The sequence below is a fragment of the Marmota marmota genome, unplaced genomic scaffold (assembly GCF_001458135.2).
Source record: "Marmota marmota marmota unplaced genomic scaffold, marMar, whole genome shotgun sequence".
NCBI lineage: Eukaryota > Metazoa > Chordata > Mammalia > Rodentia > Sciuridae > Marmota > Marmota marmota.
In genome coordinates, this window is record NW_025999943.1 from 11,221,557 (window position 1) to 11,243,075 (window position 21,519).

General features: G+C 31.3%; 1 protein-coding gene across 4 annotated transcripts in view; it reads left to right on the forward strand.

Moving 5' to 3' along the window:
• The window catches only part of Pspc1 (paraspeckle component 1), a 94,690-nt gene that overhangs the window by 42,153 nt on the left and 31,018 nt on the right, over window positions 1-21,519 (forward strand). For all 4 annotated transcript variants that reach the window (XR_007346970.1, XR_007346971.1, XM_015499357.2 and 1 more), the window contains 3 exons: window positions 419-524; window positions 17,969-18,026; window positions 21,317-21,486. Coding sequence is in view for 2 of the 4 variants with exons in the window: in XM_015499357.2 (XP_015354843.1) it covers window positions 419-524; window positions 17,969-18,026; window positions 21,317-21,486 (334 nt within the window). In the remaining 2 variants the exon portion in view is untranslated. The remainder of the gene's footprint in view (window positions 1-418; window positions 525-17,968; window positions 18,027-21,316; window positions 21,487-21,519) is intronic.

The following is a 21,519-nucleotide window of genomic DNA, read 5'->3' on the forward strand; positions in this document are numbered from 1 at the left end:
CCCCCCTCCCCCTCCTGTTGTACTCCTCTTTTTGTACTCCTCCTTTTGTAGTTGTAGATGGACAGAATGCCTTTATTTTAGTTGCTTGTTTTTATGTGTTGCTAAGGATTGAACCCAGTGCCTCATATATGCTAAGGCAAGCACAATGGCACTGAGCTATATAACCACTGAGGTTATGTGTCATTGCCTTGGGGTTTTTTGTGTATGTTTCTTTACTTTATTTCAGTTATTTCTTTGGCTGAGTTTTTAGACTTGGAACAAAATAGAAGAAGGAAGTTTAAATCTAGGCACTACAATCGATCATTAGTCACAAATTTGATATATTATAATTTGTATAAATTATTTTTTATATGAAATAAAGTACCTGGTTGTGGCTTACATGTCGTAGTGCTGAAATTTTTGTTTGAAATAATTTCAGACATGAAGAGGAACATCGTCGGCGTGAGGAAGAAATGATCCGACATAGAGAACAGGAGGAATTGAGGCGACAGCAGGAAGGCTTTAAACCAAACTATATGGAAAATGTAAGTAAAATATAGTTAACCAAAAATATTTTATATTATCAGGTGGGTGACATGTATTTGGAATTTTTTTAGATTTTTATTTATACAATAGTATATTTTCTAATCTCTTTGAAGTTGCCATGCTTAACCTCTTACAGATAATAAAATTAGTTACTGAATGTAATATGTTTTATGAAATGGATTGTCCTTTTTTTTTTTCTTTCTATTTTAACTGCCCTTCTAAAAAATATAAGCTGTTAAATTAGAAATCCTAACTATATGCATCATCTCCTGGCTGATTTTTACCTTATACTGATACTAGCAAGTCTTTATTCTGGAACATTTTAGATACATAAAAATGGAGACTAGTATATACCCATCATTCCAGATATAACAGTTACAAACACATGGTTGTATACATATTTTCTTTCCCAAACTATTTTGTTTGAAATATCTAACTTCATATAGTTTCACATGTATTTTTAGTACATATCTCTAAAATATGTGTATTTTTCTTTTAAATACCTGTATCGTATCTTAAAAATGGCTAGTTTTTGTTAAAAGCTGAGGTTTACATAGGTCTTATAAATGATTTTTTTTTTTACAATTGATGTTTTGAATTGTCTGATTTTTCTCTCTCATTTTCTTCTTTTTTTTTAAAGCCTCATTATGCATAGTATCTCGCATGCTGAGTTTTTCTGATTACATCAGTGCAGTGATTTAGCACATTCCTGTGTTCCTGAATTTTCTGCAAACTGAGATATTCAAAAACTTAATCTGATTCAGGTTTTGGTTTTGGAGGGCAAAATGGTGAAGCAAACAAGACTATGTCAGATATGTTAAAATCTACAAGTTCTTAATGATAATGTGTGAAGAGTTACTACATTTTTCATTTTGAAAGAATGCCAACATAACCCATTATTCTGAAGAATGTCTCTTATTTTTTTTTTTTCTTCTCTGATGTTGGGAGCTATGATACTTCAAAAAGAAGCTTAGACTTCTTTAGTAAGTTTCTGAGGCTAAAAGTATTAACAGTTCAAATTATTGACTCTTTTTCCTGACCTTTCTGTCCTTATTCTGAAAATTTTTAGCTTTTTTTTTTTAACTAGAATACATAGAAAAGTAAATCTTAAGTTGTATAATTACAAAGAATATTTATCTTACTATCAGGTAAATACCCTTGAATGAAAATTATGTGGCCTTTAAATAATCAGAAAAGGTTTTCATTCTTTTTGTGTTATACTAAAGGTTTAGTTTAATCGAGTTTTAAATTCTATTACTGAATCAATTGAGTAATTAAAAAAAAAATTCTGAGTTTTTATTGAGTAATTTCTACCATTATTTTGTAATTCTTTTTTCCTCCTTATATAATTAGTAGACATTTTAAACTGTCATCTTGGGTTTTTTAGTTGATATATTTGCACATAAATCTGTTAAATTTGTCAATTTGAGGATAATTTAAGTTATTGAAGAAAATGGGATGTTTAAGTTTTCTAGGCCCATATTTGAAAAATAGCAATTACTGGTATTATCTTTAAATATAATCACATGTAAACCATATGTGATGAATTTCTTAAGGAATCTTTCATTGAGAATTAGAAAATTCTCCTGTTCTTTTTATTTATCTGAATATTTACTAAAGAATTTTCTTATAGTAAACTGATACTAATGTCTGGCATGACTTTCATATTTTTGGAGTGAATGTATAGCTATTTGTATGTCATATGCATAAATAATCAAGTTAGGGGACTAGAAGGAAATAATTAAATGTATTGCTAATTTTACTTTTTTAAAAAAGCTATTGGAAATATTACTACATTTTAAAATTGAATTACTACAGGTTCTTAGTTTTAATATTTTAAGCTGGGTGTAGTGGCTCATGCCTGTAATCCCAGCAATTTAGCAAGATCCTGTCTCAAAATAAAAATAAGAAGAACTGGGGATGTAGCTCCTGTGGGTTCAATCCCCACTTCCAGGGGCTGGGGCCAAGTTTATTGTATTTGAAATTCATTTTAATGTTGTATAAAGTATAAAATATTACAGACATCCAAAGAAGTTTGAAAATAGATTTTAGATATTAAACATACTCTGATGGGCTTATTGGCATTTCTAAATAGATCACATATTGTTTCATGAGATTATATTCTTAGAAAAGGATTAAAAGATAATACATTCATTTATATGATATATTTCAGGGAGTTGAAGAAGCACATGTTGCATATTTTGAAGCGTCATAATCAAAATTAATTTGACTAGAGCAGAATTCATCAAACTATAGTCTTTTACCATGTCCATTTTAATAGTACTTCATCACAGAGATAAGAATAGTATTAATCTTTTCATAAAAAGAAGAAAACTGGGCTTGTAACTGTAGGCTGAGTTACTCAAGTTAACTCCATTGGCTGAGGGAAAAGAATTGCTTGAGCCCAGGTTTTGATGCCAGTGTGGGCAACATAAGAAGATTCCAGCTCAAAAAAGAATGTTACACGACTTTTGATCCACAGTATTTTAAAATATTTGTTCTTTGCCTCTTTATAGAAAAAATATATTGAATCTTATGGTGAAATGTTTGTGATTTTTTAGAATTAGTATTTATGTTAGGTTATAAAGTTACCGAACTCTCACTTTTCTGAAGAGCTAATATATATCAAATAGTATATAAAAGCCGGCTGTGGTGGTGCATACCTGTAATCCCAGCAGCTCATGAGGCTGAGACAGGAAGATCAAGAGTTCAGAGCCAGCCTCAGCAATGGTGAGGCGCTAAGCAATTCAGTGAGACCCTCTTTCTAAATAAAATAAAAAATAGGGCTGGGGATGTGGCTCAGTGGCAAAGTGCCCCTGAGTTCAATCCCAGGTACCAGAATGAATGAATGAGTGAATAAATAAATAAATAAATAAATAAATAGTACATAAGTAAGCTGATAATTTGTGTGACAAAGGAATTAAATGTTTAGGGGAAATATCATCTTTTCTTTTTAATTAAAAAGCACTTTTGAGATTAAAAATCTTATGAACAGACACAAGGCTTTCATAATTTTGTTATTAGTTTTATTTAGTTCCTAGCTTCATAATGCTTCTTGCTAATGTAAAACTAATCAAGCACTAAAAATTAACAAATGCTCTTTACCTCTCTTGACTGCATTTGGAAAACATTTTGTTAATAAGAACATATTAAGGCAGTTTTCTGAGATATTCGTCCTTTACTTTATAAAATGTCATTGGAAAAATTGTTAAACTGTTTTAATTCTTCTTATTATTTTTTGTTGTTGTTGTTTTGTTTTAAAGCTTTGAAATTAGGCCCTCTTATGTGCTTTCTCTTTTTTCACTGTTCAATTTTAAGGGAGGAGTCAAATGGTAAGTGTTCAGCTTGCCTAGTAATGAAAGTAGAATTTTCTTGGTTAGTTTTCATATGTCACCTTTTATTTCTTTATCATATTCCCATTAGATATATTCCAACATAATTAAGAGCATGGAGCTATGAAGTATTAAAAAATTGATTTACACTTTATATCCTAAATACTAATGTTTTTTAATGTAGCGAGGGATGAAGGAAAACACATCTGGTCATATTTATTTTTCTTTGTCAGCCTTCAACTTGATGATAACTTTTATGACATACATGGAAATATATTTTTAAGAATATGTTGTCTATTTTTCTTTAGAGAAAAATCAAACTGATAATTGCTATTGTAATAAATGAAACATGATATTTTCGCTCTTGTAGAATAACATACTTTTGACTACTTTAAGAATGTATTTTTGTCCTGTATCTCATTTATTTTTAGGTTTATCTTGTACTATAGCATGGAGTGTATTTGACCATTTTTTAGGTAGTTTTTATGATCATTTCTAGCTAGTATTTACTAAGTTGCAGTTTTCTGCTGTCCCAATTTTATAGCTTTTGGAAACATAACAATTTAGAAATAATGAAAATTTTATGAGGTTGGCTTTTTTATGATTGTCTTGTAATTGTTTTCATGTTAGGTTGCTTCATTTGCTGTAGATGAAGTAGTTTAAACACTTAAATACTGCAGTCTTTTCTTGTGGAAAGAATTTCTACTAGAGGAAATGGTAGATTTTAATTTAAATATCTTGTTATTGCAGTTTCTTGTAGTAAATATTGCTTTTGGGGGAAATGTTAGTGTCCTAATAAATATCCAGATGTCAGTATTTTTCTAGCTATCATAATTGTATCATGTGGTGATACAAAATTTTGGTAATGTTTAGATTGAATGCTAGTAGTTATTATTTTTTTTAAGTTGCATTAAAAAAATGCTAGTAGTTAATTTTAAAATCTGAAAAGTTTCTATTTCTGGTTTGGTAAATACTTTTTGCTTTTCAGTGAAGAAAAGAATGGCATTTAAGATCTGTTTAAATACCCTGCAATAAATTAAGTCTTGGTACTGTAATGTGTGTGGTCTCAGATGTGCACATAATAAACTTGGAAGTAAAGGTATATTATATGCCAAGGAAGCAGTTTGATTCCAGTTGGGTTCCTTTGACAGCGTATTCCTTGTTGCAACCTAGGGCCTGTGAAATACAGATCAGAAACATTAAGAAAATATATCCAGGGGCCTCTTATGTAGCTTAGTGATAGAGTACTTGCTTATTAGTATCCACAAGGCTGTAGGTTACATTCCCAGCACCAAGGAAAGGGAAAAAGAATTATATCCAGAGGCTGCTGGTTTTATGTCTCTTCCAAGGACAGTATTTTTCAAACACTTGGGAACTTTTTAAAAATGTGGATCCCATTGTGGAATGGTGGCACAGGCCTATAATTTCTGTGACTTGGTAGGCTGAAGCCAGGAGCATCACAAATTTGAGGTGATACCTTATATCAAATAAAAAGGGCTGAGATGTAGCTCCATGGTAGAGCACCCCTGGGTTTAATTCCCAATATGGAGAAGGGGGGAAAATAAGTGGAGCCCTAGATCTTATACCTAATCATAATTTTTTTTGTGTGATTAGATTCTGAAGTATCTTGAGTATCAGTTGCTTTTTTTTTTTTTTTTAATTTAGTAGTTCTTAAACTTGAACTCAAGGCCCACTACATATTTTGATTCAGTAGTTCTGTGTTGGAGACATGGGCTTAGCATTTTAGAAAGTTCTGTACCTTGCTCATTGTCTCTTAGGGAAAGTTGAAATATCACAGATTGTATATTAAAATGAGAATGATGGTAGTAGATTTGGGTGGGGGGGCTTCTTGAAATGTGAATGGAGTGTACTTGTTGTAATACAGGGGAGGGTGTTATTCATATTGAGTACAGTTTAAATAGTGCAACATTCTGTCTGAATAATGCCATGTTGATTTAGGCGTGGCAACCTTGAATTGGGCTTTCAGATTACATATGTAGAGGATATTGTCTCAGATGACAGGTTAAGTTTTTAATTGTTTCATCCAGACAGGGGTCAGTAGAGTAGGACAGGGTCAATCTACATGCTATCTATTTTTGAAAATAAAGTTTTATTGGAACATCATATTATTTTTTGTTGATTAATTTCTGCTTTGCTTTACAGCCTGAGTTGAATAGTTGTGACACAGCTTTATGAGGCTGGATTAAGACTATGTGGCCTGCAAAGCCTGAAATATTTACTATCTGGCCTTTAACAAAAAATGTTTGCTGACTCTGATCTAGAGCCAATATGAGAATCGGGTGGAATCTATCAAAAGGGACTCATGTTAACCAAACTCATAATTTGAGAATTTTAATGCAAAGTAATTAATTTGTATGTTCTTTTCCAGTGTTTTTAGAAGGCTCACTGAGCAGACAACTCATATCCTAAATTCAAGATTCCTGAGGAAGGAATCCAAATTAGTGTTCCTGAGGTTCACTGGTAGTTTTGGTTATGAGTCAGAGCAAAAGTTATGGAAGAACTGGTAAAGTTTCACTGTTCCAGACTGATACTTGGGAGTTTCCAAATCTTTGTAGTTTTAATATAAACCATTATTCTTTAAAATGTACCACCTTTTGGTGAGTAGTGTCAAATTTGGCCTGTTATTTAACCGGCCACTTCGTTTTGTTAGCTTCTCCTGCTTCCTGTATAGGCATTGTTTCTCTTATTCATTCCTTGATTTAATTATAGCCTCACTTCTGGTGAGGCATATACAAAATTCAAAGCAACGATCCCTATTGTTTGTTACTAATGAATAGGTACAAATTCATTTTCTGAAATGGCTTATGAATTTTTGAGAGAAGTGGCAGTTTTGTCATCTCCGCCTGACCATCTCTCTTTTTCTGAAAGCTATTTAGCTCTAATAAGTAATTTGCTGATGTACAAGGATGGGGGGACGGGGAGATACCTAAAGTATTCAAACAAAGGACATATTTTAAAAGGGATTTTTATGGTCTCATAAGCTTAGAGGAATAAAGAATTATATGCTGTAGAGTTGTTAGATTTAGATATAGTCTGCTGGGCGATTGTTATCTGTTGCTAATATATGAACATGTTGGTGAAAATCTAAATGGATAATAACATAAATAATTTATAGTGGTCTCACATATAGTGTTCTAGTTGTGACCAGTTATTCACTGAAATAATTATTAGTATAAAGTGAGGACTTTTCTAAATACTTCGGATAGCACATAATTTGAACTTAGAGTTTTGTAATAAAATGGAAAGACTGATATGTAAGTTTGAAATATTTAAAATTCTAGAAAATGATCTTTAGGATTTTGGTGATTTGGGATATTTTGATTGAAGGTATCAGTGTTAACTAAGTGTTGAATTCTTGGACCACTTCTGTAAAATGATTTATTTAATATTCTTGACAAATCACCGGTATTTTGGTTTTGTTTTTGATATTGGGGACTGAACCCAAGGCTTTATTTGGACAAGCACTGTACCACCAACCTACATTCCTCGCACTTTTTAAATTTTTATTTTGAGTCAGGGTGTCACTAAGTTGCTCAGGTTGACTTTGAACTTGTGATCCTCTTGACAGCCTCCCAAGTTGCTGGAATTACAGGTGTGTGCCACCAGACCTGGCTAAAATTACTTTTTTTTTTTTTTTTTAAGAGAGAGTGAGAGAGATAGAGGTAGAGAGAGAGAGAATTTTTTAATATTTATTTTTTAGTATTTGGCGGACACAACATCTTTGTTTGTATGTGGTGCTGAGGATCAAACCCGGGCCGCACACATGCCAGGCGAGCGCGCTACCGCTTGAGCCACATCCCCAGCCCCTAAAATTACTTTTTAATAGCAGGCATAAAATGGGCTTCTTTGGGTGAACCAGGATGTATGTTTATCCCAATCATATTTTATGATTTTTCTTTCTATATTTTCTTAATCATTCATGTTTAAAACAAATACAGATGGAAATAATTACTGATTCTCTTATCCTCCATACATTCTTTTATCAGAGGTCACTTCATTTTATTGGATTATTTTTATGTCATTTTTAGTTGACTTTAGCTTTTTTTTTTCCTTTAGACTCTATTTGAGAGAGGTTCATAATCGAGAAAATTTTCCATGTCTTTTTTTTTCTTTCTGGAGAACCTCCATATAGACTCAGTTAATATTATTACCTCTGACTTATTATGCCTGCTATGAACTTTCTCTCTCTCTCTTTTTTTTAATCTTCATTTTTATTTGTTTATTTTTGAACCCAGGGCCTAATGCCTGTGAGGCAAGTGTTCTACCACTGAGCTACACCCCCAGCCCTGAACATTTTCATTTTAGTGTAATTTTTTAAAAGTGATGATCAAGTTGGAGTCTTAATTATTATTAATTTTTTACTTTGTGGTACACTAATTGTGCTGAGTGTATTTGAGGTCAGGAATTAATGTATTTGTCATTTTTTTTTTTTTTTAGATGTATGTCGAGAGAATTACTTGCTTCATATCTTGTTTTTCAAATGAAGTGAAGCTCAACCGTGGTTTCCAATTGGGATGGAGGGAGGTTCCAGGGATTGAACTCAGGGGCACTGAGTTCAGTCAGCGGGAACTGACCCTAGCGGGCACTGAACCACATCCCCAGCACTTTTTTGTATTTTATTTAGAGACAAGGTCTCACTGAGTTGCTTAGCACCTCCCTTTTGCGAAGGCTGGCTTTGAGCTCTCTATCCTTCTATCTCAGCCTTCTGCGCCATTGGGGTTACAGGCATGTGCCACTGTGCCTGGCTCAGTATTCTTTATGGGCCACCATACCTTGGTATTTATTGAATGCTAGTCTCAGATGCTAAACATTTGATATTTTGGAAAACAAAGGTGTTGTTGAGGTACAACTATTGATGCATTTTTATAGATTTCATAACAATCACATAGAGAAGAGTAGTTTTTAACAACAGTCAAATAACCAACAATTTTTTTGTGCTTGGTTTTCAGCACACCTAACTTTTCAATATGCAGATCCCACTTGAATATCCCTTCAGAGTGTTAGGCTTACAGGAAGACTTGGAGGTTTCCATTCAGAAAGAAAAGTTTGTTCATTGTTTGCTGTGTTCAAAACATAGTGCTGAGCACCATAGAGAATACAGAAGATGTTAGAAGATTTTAGTTGCAGACTGCTTAACACAGAGAATGTTAAGAAATAAAGCTAAAATGTTCTGAGAGTTTAAAGAAACCTGGGAGTGTTAAGTGTTATTGAAATATTTATGAAAATTTCTTTGGGTGTTTTCTGTTTGTTTTTTTAAACCTAGAGTATTGCTTTATTATTCTGCGATATGGTAGGTATACCTCATGTAATGGTAAGTTCTAATAATTTTTAGTTCTGAATGGTAAGATCTTACTTTTAGCTAATGTTCTCCCCACCACACCCCTTACCTTTAAAAAAAAAAAAAAAATTGGAGGAGAGTCAAGATTGGCAACTAGAGGTGTTTAGCTAAATGTGTTTTTTAAATGCCTAATATATGTGATATAACTAATTAAAAATTTTAAAATTATTCAGTTGAATTAATAACAAAAATATTCTAAGAAGGCATAAATTTACTTTCATTTTGTGATAGCCTATTTAGAGCCACCTTATAGGAGTTTTTTTTTTTACAAGGTAATTATGTTTTTAAATATTTTTAGGTCAATCAGTACCTTCTATACTTCTAAACCAATCAGTATCTTCTATACTTAAATATTGAACTCTTCTATACTTAAATATTGAAGCTTGGTAATATCATCTGAAATGTTAGAATTTTATGCTAAATTAAACTTGACAAATGGGAATGTTAATATCCATGTTTAAAGCTACCAGTGGTAAGGCATAGGAACTGGATTTTTAAGCATGCTCCACTGATGGAATGCATTAAAGATATACTGTTAATAATTATAATTACAAACTTTGGAGGACTTTTTAAATACCTGGGGCTAGAAATATTGCTCAGTTGGTAGAGCCCTTGCCTAGCATCTGTGAGGCCTAATGTTTCAATACCCAGCAACCCCTCTAATATCTGAAAAAAATACATGGGTAAGTTTGCTCTTTTGGTCTTATGATGTCTTCTATATTGTGCTCCATGTTTTAAATCCTGGATTTTCTGGTTGTAAACTTAACCATATTTTAATTTTCTCTTTTTTTGTGTGATGCTGAACCCCCTGGACTTTGCACATGGCTAGGAAAGCACTGTGCCACTGAGCTGTGTAACCCCAGGCCTTAATCATATTTTTTATAAGATAATTTCTTCATCTGGCATATTATACGTTTTCTAAATTCTGATTTTAAACAATTGATATAATTGTTACTGTAGTTTCTCCTACAATTACAAATTTTAAATAACTTGGATTTTTTTTGATGCTATTTAAGTATTTAAAAAATTATTGTATTTCAAATTATTTGCTTGTGTTGGGTACTTAGAAAACATATATCTTATGTAAACATGAAAGCTTCTGGTAAATTTTAAGATAATTTACTAATGCCTAATATCACAAACAGAAAAGGATAATGTCCTCTATGAAAATGTGTACTTAATTCCTTATCCATTGGACCTTATATTCCTTATTTTCTTTTGCTGCTGCTTTCTTCTTTTGATGGGATCAATTTGGAATCGCTTCTTGTACAGTTTTTATTTGTTCTTTTGTTTCATCTATATATACTGTGACCTTGCTAGTTGTGATAGTTTAACTTTGGTAAGAAAGAAAATACACTAGAAAAGAGATTATGGATTAAAGAAATGCAAACTAGTCACTAGTGACTTTATGTGAGATTTGGTAAGATTCTCTTAATATTAGTATTGGATTATAGCTGAGATTGCTGGTCATTTAAGGAATTTGGGGTAAAAAAAATGAATTATTACCAAATCAATGCTAGGTTTTGAAATCAAGCACTTCTTCAGAGAGAGTTTGTGAAGACGATTGAAAATGTTTTGGGGTATATACATTGAAAATAAAATTCTCAGGTGAATGTTCGTTTAAAGATTCAATTTGTAAATTATATATTTCCTTTTGTTTCTTGATGTGTACTCCATTATGCATTATTGCATTTTGTTCAATATCAGTTAGAAAAGTATTCTATGTATTAAAAAGTAGCCATTAATTTTGCCTACATACTCTTGAATTTGACAGTAACATGAGAATAATTCCTTTACTCATTAATTGAATCAGCCTTTAAAAATACGTTATTGAATGAATTTTGTTGAAAGAGGTACCAAAAATATCTCAAGTTAGTAGGCATAGTACATTATCATACTTCTGTTATTGCCTTTCTTTTTGGTTGGATATTTAACGAGGAACAAATATTTTTGTTTCATGACTATCCCTTATAGTCTTAAGATTTTTTTTTCTTTCTTTTGTGTATGTGTGTCCTGGGAATTGAACCTAAGACCTTAAGCATGCTAAACACATGCTCAACCACTGACCTGTGTTCTTAGCTCCATGTTTCTTTTTTTGTTAAGCAGACTTTTAATTTTTTTTAGAGCAGTGTTAGATTCATAACAAAATTGAACGGAAGGCACGGAGTTTTTCCATCTACTTCTGTCCCATTTATGTATGGACTCCCTCTTATAAAAATCTGGCACCATCAGGGTATGATGGTGTATGCCTATAATCCCAGCTTCTCAGGAGGCAGATGCAGGAGGATCACAAGTTTAATGTAAACCTCAGCAACTTAGCATGGCTGTGTCTCAAATAAAAAAGGTCTGGGATGTGGCTCAGTGGTAGATTGCCCCTGGGTTCAGTCCATAGTACATGCATACCTACAGACAAACACACACACACTCCAATACATAAAAAACTTCTTAAAAAATTTAAATATCCTATACCACAGCTGTACATTTATTATAATTGTTAAAATTGATGAACATACATTGATACGTCATTATCAACCAAATTCCATAGTTCATTAGAATTCAATCCTCATGTGCATTCAGAGGGTTTTGACAAACGTACAGTGATTTTTATGTACCATTGTAGTGTCATACAGAGGTATTTATTCATCCTTCCCTACCAACACCTGGTAATCACTGTCCCTTTGTCTTTTTCCATAGTTGTGCCCTTTCTGAAGTGTCAGTTATTAGAGCCATACGGTGTGAAGTTTCTTTCATGTCTTTTCATGGTTTGATAGCTCATTTCTTTTTAGCACTCAGTATTCCACAGTTTATCTATTCATCTACTAAAGCACATCTTGATTACTTCCAAATTTTAGCAGTTACAAATACAGCTGCTTTAAACATGTGCAGATTTTAAATGGACAGAAGTTTTCAGTTCCTTGAAGTGAAAAGCAAGGAGTGTGATTGCTGGATCATATGGTAAGAATATGTTTAGCTTCATTAGAAACTGCCAAACTGTGTTCCAAAATGGCTGTATCATTTTGCATTCCCACCAGCAATTAATGATATTCCAATTGCTACATATCCTTGTCAGTATTTGGTGTTGTGTTTTGGATTTTGGCCATTGGAAAGTTTTGTAGAGCTATCTCATGTTAATTCACAATTCTCTGAAGATATGTGATATAGTTTCATTTTAACAGTCATAAAATTAAGGAACATTTTCTTCAATATTCATGGATGAAGATATTCTGGATTGAATGTATTCAATTTGGGGGAATCTTAAGTTATATAAATTAAAAGATTATCTTAGTTTCATAAACTATTTTTCCTTTTCCTATCTAGCAGTGAGCTATATAATATTTGGATTTTTTTAAAATTACCTGAATTAAAAGTGTTAAATTTTCCAAAATTTCTCTAATGGTTAGGTTCTAAAGTTTATATGCTACTATTTGAATTTTATCCATGGGAAACATGTCTCCTATTCCTTTTTAGTTTGAGTATTTACTTTTATCTTAAAAAGATAAATTTGTGATGCACAGTCTTCAATATCTTAACACCTTTTTCATGAATGAATAACTTCTTGTCAAAGATTTTAAAAAATTTTTTCTTAGTATTACATGTAATAGATTTTTGTTCCATTCTTTGTTGTGATTGTTAGTGTTTCTGAATGCTAACAGTTTGTATTTAATATTTCTCAAGAAAATTTGATTAGTTACCTTTATTCATTTATATACATTTCCTCAGGGAAGAAATAAAATAATGCCATTTGCTAACTCTTAATATTTTAAATGCTAAATGTAAATAGATTTTCCTAGGACATTTACTTCTATTAATACTTAATGATAAAAAAGTTGAATCTTATTGCTTGCCAGAATTTGCTTTTCTTTTCTCTAGGATTATATATTTTAAAGTGGATTTAAATATTCTGTGTCATCATTTTTAGCATTTTCTTTTTTGAAATGTGGAACTTAAATAGTATATGGGGATCTCTAGACAATCTTTAGAAGTTTCCTGAGAGGTAAGCATGAGAGAGGTCTTTATGAATATTTTGTTCATTAATACTTCATTCACTCAAAGAAGAATAAAGATTGACACATTGGATGAAACTGACCGTAAAGTAAAGTGTTGGTACATTTTAAGGCAATTTCTTAGTTTAGTGTATCATAATATTTAGGTATTCATCTGACCCTTTAGTTTTAATTTACCCTATACCATGTAATTTCTTAAAATTAGGTTAACTTAAAATACTACACAGCCAGGTGTGGTGGTACATATCTGTAATGCCAGCCTCAGCAACATAGGGAGGCCTAAAGCAACGTTGCTATCTCTAACTAAAAATATAAAAAAGGGGCTGGAGATGTTTGTTCAGTGGTTAAGGCCCCTGAATTCAATCTTTGGTACAAAACCAACAACCAAAAAAACCTACATAATGTCTTATTTAATATCGCTGTCCCATGTATTAAATATTAAAGTAACAATATCTTTATTCTACAAAATAAATCATTTCAAGTGCCAGTAGTGTTATGGTTAGCATACATTTGAAAATAGGTTAACTGATATTAGTATACATTTTTTGCTAGTTTACATTTTTGTGAAGTAAAACAGTGGTTCTCAAAAATTTTTGACTTAATATTCCATTAAAAATTACTGAGAGGAACCAGGAACCGTGGTACATGCCTGTAATCCCAGTACTTGGGAGGCTGAGGCAGGAGAATCACAAGTTCAAGGCCAGCCTCAGCAACTTAGAGAGGCCCTAATTTTGGAGACTTTGTTTCAAAAAAGGGAATGAAACTAGAGAGATACTGAGAACTTCAGAGAGCTTTTGTTTAGATTATGTAAGTATTTGCCATTTTAGAAATTAAGACAAATCTTAAAGAAAATGTGTTTCAGAAGGAAGAGTGGCCTTATTTTACTTTTTTTTTTTTTTTTTTTTTTTTTTTTTTTGGCAAATGATTTTAATGTTTGGCTTAGACATAGTAAGGAAAATGGTATTGTTTTACATTTTGTAAATTTGCTTAATGTTCTTCTCTATAGGAAATAGTTGACTTCCCATATTTGCTTTCACATTCCATCTGTTGCAAAAATTTTTTGGTGAAAATCCATGAAGAAAATGTGCTTTACATGGATAAATAATAGAGGCTATCTTAATAACCTTTTTAGATAGTAGATAGTATTCTTTGATACCTCAGTAAAACTTAAGTGGTAGTGTCTTAAAAGTATGTTTTGCAATAAAATCCATTGATGTAACTTGAATTTTGGATCTTTTATTCATGTATAGTTTTGTAATGTCATTAGAAAAATACTAGTTCATTGACTTAATTAGATTGTCCAAATGGTTATATGTTTTATTATACAGATTTTTGTTTTTTAAATCACCTTTCTTAATAACAGCCTCATTAGAAAATATAAACTAGATTCTCTGGGCAGTAATCAGTTTGTCAGGTGGTGTTATATGAATTAAAAATTTTGTTCCATGATGCTGGGTGTGATGGTGCATGCGTGTTATCCCAGCAACTCAGGAGATTGAGGCAGGAGGATCTTAAATTTGAGGCCAGCCTCAGCAATTTAGTGAGACCCTCTCTTACAAAATAAAAAGGGTTGGGGATGTGGCTCAGTAGTTGAGCACACTTGGGTTCAATCCCCATACCAATAAAAAAGTTAAAAAAAAATTTGTTTCATGAACGCAGTGGCTCATTATGTATGCAACCCAATCACACAAATGCATTTTTTGAAATACCCATCCTACTTCATAAAGCAGTGCTCTATGCCTACATTTTTAACATTATTGTTGTTACATAGAATATTTTAAAGCATGCGCTCAAGGATAAAGGTTTAATGCAGTTATTTTTAGTATTTCATTAAGGTATTCATAATTGAAACTTTTAAAATATATCACGTGACAAATACAGTGATTACTAATTTTTAAAAAATGAATGTAAGTCCGTTGATTTTGCTAAAATGCTGTTGTTTTTTCCTTCTCCTCCTCCTCCTCCTTTTTTTTTTCCTGCCAGCCAGTGCTTCAGCACTTTTAAATGTAGTGAAAGTTGATAAGAGTTTAAAAAAAAAAATCTTAACATCATAGTATTGTACAATATAGTGTTTTAACTCTTAGGGTTAGTAAAAGATGGAATAGTTTTCACCTCTACACTTCCTGAAAGGATCGATCCATGAACTGTACTTCGAAAACTCCCGTTTCTATGGGATGTGATTAGATATGTGGTTCTGGAAATCACCTGTACATTTCTTCCCTTTTTGTCATTTGTTTATTTAAATGCATGTGAATGACTAGCTTTTGAGAATACATCTGTGAAATAATTCTTTTTATGGAAGTGCACCCAGTTATAGAAATACTATAAATTGAACAAAAAACTTACCTTTTTTTAGGCTCGGTTGCTAGAATTCTTGAATTAAGGTACTTTGTGAAGGTGGAAATTTTATGAACTCCATAGAATTTTACAGGGTAGCTTAACCACTTCATATCTGTGTAACCTCAAGTAAGTTATTTTAATAGCTCTGTGCCTCCACTTTTATGATCTCTAAAATGGGATAATGGTAGACATATTTCATGGGGTTGTATCAATAATTTTAATACTGAGTTATTATAATAGCTTTGTGTTTTTGCACTGCAGTCTTTTAAAGTGTTATAAATAACTTATTTAATCTAAAACCATGTCTCAATTTATGGCAAAGTAATAAAGCATTATTAAAATTGGTTTAAAATTCAGTGATTTCCTTAAGTGATTCTTAATTCCATATGCAACACATCTAAAGTGATGAGAATTACCATCTTAAATTCAGCTTATAAAAGCATCTTAATAATATAATCTCTTCCTCTTTTGCATTTTGCTACTAATATGTAATAGTGGATTTTAGAAAATAACAGCAACCTGTAAGGTTGAAAAGGAAACTGAAAAGTTTTACTCTTAAAATTGTGAGAAAATGTCTGGTATCAAATTAATGTCTTGAAAACTTAAAGAGTAAAGCTGTATAAAATAGTATTCAGTAGTTTCCCCTAATATACTGTCAACATTACTAAATGAAAGTATATGTACATTTAGTGAAAAATTCTGTAGTGTGCAACATGAATTGGTGTTTTCATATACTCATATGCTGTCTTAGATAAAAAATGATGGTTTAGAACTTCATTCAGCTTATAACAGCATCAGAAGGGGAATGTTAGTGCCACTATTTGTATAGTTGACTGAAAACTAAATCTCTTCCATGTTAATATTTCCCATAAATCTCTTGATAAAAACGAATTTTGAATAATACCAAAAGAAAGTACTTAACTTTGTGAATAATAAAGCTAAGCATTGCTGTTCCACAAAGTGATATATTAGAACTGAAAAATACAATATTTGAAAGATTATTCCTTCACCCCACCAAATACATAAATCCTGGTTCCCTCAAAAAAGTCATCATAGAAATTTATCATGTATTTTAATATCTATGGTGTTAGAATGTAACCAGCTTCTCAATAAGTATCAATTATAAATAATATCTAGAATATGCTGGGTGTAGTTTATCTTTTTTGCATGTCAGTAATAGTATCCATTAATGGGCAAGAGTTTAATACTCATTTTTAGGAAAGTTAAAAAAATTCTTATAATAAGAACCTTGGCATTTTAATTTTCTAAGTAATGTGACAAAATATTTCTTACGATGGTGTGCTTGTTGTATCATAGCTTCTTTAATTGAATCATAGTTTAGTTAAAGATTACCTTTGGCATCTCCATTGAGGTTAGATGGGCAGTGTTTTTTAAAAAATTTTAAAGGAGCCATTTGCTATTTAATGACATTTCCATCATGTTTTTATTTTCTTTATTTCTAGTTTCATATATGCTTTTTACCAGTATTTTATATCATTAAACAGGAGTTAAAGTGAATGTTTAGATTTTAATAAAATTGATTTTAAAGGAACAGTAATAACACTTTCTTTAGATTTAAACATTCCTGCTTTTGCCTCGGAATGTTTTTCATGATTATTGCATTGAACACATTTGTCTGAGATTTGAAATGGTCATCAGTGTAGAAATTGCAATTTCAAAATGTTATTTCATCATTTCTCCTAGATATTTCATTGAAGTTAATCTGTTATTGGTAAATAAAGTTTCTACCAAGTAGATTCTATAGTGAAATTTGAAAGGTTGTGAACATTCCTATGACCTATTGTGTTAACTGTTAACCTGAATAGTACATTGTTTCAGAACTTCCCAAATGTGAAACACTTTCATTCAGGTTTTAAGTAAAAGCATTGCCCAGTTACAGGAAAGAAGTATTGTATGGATCTTTTAGTAACTGCTTTTATAGAAACTGAGTGGAATGATGCTTGATTAGTTGAAAAATAACAAAGTGCAAGAATGAATTATAATATTTAGACAATAAATATCATCTATAACTTTGAAACTTCAGTAACTTGGTTGAAAAACAACTGATCCTAGTTATTATTACTAGATTTTCCTCTGCTTGAAATGTGGACATATGTCTTTGATCTGTTGGGATAAAACATTTAAATAATCTATGGTAGGTTTTATGTAATCTGGTTTGTTTGTAATCTAATCTTGTAATATAAACTGGTTCTAAGCACTTGTAGTGTATTAAGCATGGGAGACAGAAGTTTCTTTTCTGTGTTCTTATTAAGTAAATGATGTTGGAAATTTTCAAAAATTTTAATGGAAAGTGATATCCCAATTCATTCTTTTCTTTTTGATTTTAGATGGGAAATGTAAAGTCTTAAGATCGATAGGTTGACTGTGACAACTATGTTTACTTACAGAGAGAACAGGAAATGAGAATGGGTGATATGGGTCCCCGTGGAGCAATAAACATGGGAGGTAGGGATTTGAAGCAAAAGCCTTCTGTAACTTACTTGTAATTCTTTGGGGATTGTATATGTTGTTTGTGATATCTGTATATCAGCAAGAAACTAAAATATGGAACCAACACTGAAGGTGAAATTTCTTATATTTATTAAAGTGAAGTATTACAATTGCATTAAAAATATATGCCTAGGGAGGAAATTTGAAAGATTCACTTTTGTAGCTGAAATGAACAAAAATTACAAATTGGATTTGAAGTAGCCTCAAAGTAGCTCATTTGTTACGTGATGTAACACAATTCTTTTGTCATACTTTAAAAATAAAATTACATGCCTTCAAAATGGCTTTTTTTTTTTAACCTTGGAAATGGATAGTTTCTATTTGTGTTTTTTAATTTTTTTGAGAGCATTTTATGAATCTATTTTAAACTAGTTTTTTTTGTAACTTTGAAGCTGCTTTTATTCATGTTACTTAATATTTAACCCTTTTCTCTTAACTATGTATTGTACATGGAAGATTGGAGATACCTATGACATAAGGAGACGAGATATGCCTTGCTAATGCATATCTTTAAAATTGGTGTGAACCTTAAAACAAAGTATCTTCGTTAACAACTTAATTTTAACTTGCAGAGCCAGGTTGTCAAGAAAGTAGAGTCAAGCAAATAAACTGAGGGAGAAGTTGTTGTGGAATATCATAGATCTTAATAAATTTGAAATTTGAAAATGCCATAAATTTAAATATTGGATAATCAATTAAATTTTATATAGTCACTTCCACATTATATTGTCTCACAGAAGCTGTCATGAAGTTAAAATCTTTATATAGCTCAAATGGATATACTGTCTTAAAGATCATATTACCAGGGCATCCAGTATTACATAACTTGCATACCCTTCTGATAGGTTCTTAAAACATGTAGTATATGAAATAAAACTTAAAACATGGAATGTGTATAATGAGCATTTTTGATGATTAGCCCCCCTTTTTTAAAAAAAAATAAAAACAACCTCCGAAAAAACCTTTGCCAGTTCTTTCACATTTCTGATCAGAGTACCTGGAAACATTAATTGCTATTTACTTAGTCATTTTTCCTTTCAGACAACAAATGGTTGCTGAGCATCTCTGATATACAAAGAAAGCATAAAACAAGACCCTTGCCCATAAAAAACTTAATGATGAAGTTAGTTCATGAATACATGTTAAAATCAGTGAAACGAGAATATAATTTCTAAATTATGAAATACGGTTGTATATAATGATGTACCAATGGTTCAGAGTAAATTCTGGAATGGTATAATGACAGTCCATGTGTTCTTTAACTGCACGAGTGAGGAGGTCATTATGGAATATAAGCAGTTTCAAAGATTGTCATTAATGATAGAACAAAACTTTAACATAAAACTTAAAACTATTTCTGATGCTTCAGAGAGACACTGAGAAACATCCTCTTTGCTTGATTAATAATTTTATGACAGTATGCCTTTATATTCTTTATTTAGTTAGAAATTCAAGACAGTTTAAATTTTTTTAACATTTCAGAGAATCATGTTTGTTTTAGCACTTATTCTTCTAAAGTCTGATTCATTTAATATTCTCTTTTTTAGTCTTCATTCAGTGTGAGACTTTATCTTAATAGTTTACTCAAGTTATAATTTAGTTGGGTTGGTGTTGAGTAAGTGAAACTGTCATATTTCATCAAGTTACATTGATAGGGCTGGAGGGTATAGGTTAGTACTAGATCATGTGCTTGGTTGGCATGCTGGAGTTCCTGGGTTTGATCCCTAACACAAAAATGAAAATGAATAAATCGTTGATTGAATGTGGCATCAGATTTTCTGGTATGCCACTAGTGAAATATAGGTTATAAAACTGCTTTTCAGGTAACCAGGTAATGTCAACATTTCTTAGATCCTTAAGTTTAGTTTATTTATAGCTATATAGGTGGAAGATATAACTACATGTAGGTAGGAATATATATTTTTTTCTATTTGTAATGTTTATAGTTGTGCAACTTAAACTGACATAACAAGAAAGAAGGGGAAAGGCTTTAATTTTTTCTTTTTGGGGAATGTTAAGTTACAGTATGTCCTAGAACTGTCTTCCACCCTTTTTCATTTTTAGATTGTGGAAACCTATTCAGAATGACAATTTGTTATTATATTGAAGGAATGGAAATATTTTTGGATAAAGTGTAGATTTTTCAAAAAGAACATTTTGGGATTAAGGAGATAATTCCTTCCTTTGAAATTGCTTCCTAGGGTTGGTTTCACAAAACAATAGTATGTGATGCCAGGCATTGATAGGGTATAAGTTGTCTTTCTTTTACCTGCTCCTTTGACTCAACTCTATAGAGTTCAGCTATATTAAGTATTCTGTAATGAGAGTGAATGAAAACTTAAGCTCCTTTTATAATGAGTATTTGCAAAATTGAGTTCTGAATACCAGAAAATTGACCTACATAAACCAGGGGGAAAAAAACCTCAAAATTGTAATCAGTCACTTAAGAATTTTTAATGATAAACAAGCCTGAGCATAAAAAAGGAAAAAAATGTTTCAAAGAAAACACCTAAAAATGTTGTCTTTGAAACTGTCATGTATAATATTATAGCTGAGACCCTATTGTAATTAATTTTAGTAGATTGTTTTATAAAAAAATTTGATATGTCTCTATCCCCATTTCTAGAATTTTGAATGTTAAAAATGTCCATATAATCATTTTATCTGTGTTTGGGTGAATTTTTTTTAAGTAAGTTTCATCATGATGAGTCATTTTATATCATTTTGGTTTGGATTTTATTTTTTAATGTTTGCAATTTGGGTAGATATTTAATTACTATATTAAAGTCAAGAATGTAACTTCAAGTGATTTTTGCAGAAAATGGTTTCCCTCTTACAACTTACTGTCATTTACACGTTAATATTTTTAGCTATAATTTTAAGTGCTAATTGTTTGTTGATCATTAAGACTGGTAAAATGTAGTCAAAATTGCTAGGGATTGTTTGGTTTAAAAGTAGGATTTAGTAAATGGTACTACTGACTTTTTGAAGCTTTTTTAAACTGTTGCAGTCTTAAGTATCCTAAAATTCATAGTTACCTTATTTGTTTTATGTGTGTTTATTTTGAGGCCGAAAATTGTAGAGTGTAGGTAATGTTCTGTTACAGAATAGATAATTGAGTGTCTTATTTTCAAGGAAAGGATTTTGACAATAGTTTTGGTGTATAGATTGCATAAGTTTTATAAAATTTTTAATGTTTACTAAACTAAGATAGGACAGCTCTAAGTATAGATTGTTTTACATAGATGCGTTTAGCCCAGCACCTGCTGGTAACCAAGGTCCTCCTCCAATGATGGGTATGAATATGAACAACAGAGGAACTATACCTGGCCCACCAATGGGTCCTGGTCCTGCCATGGGACCAGAAGGAGCTGCAAATATGGGAACTCCAATGATGCCAGATAATGGAGCAGTGGTAATGTATCATAAATATTATTTTGATTATATT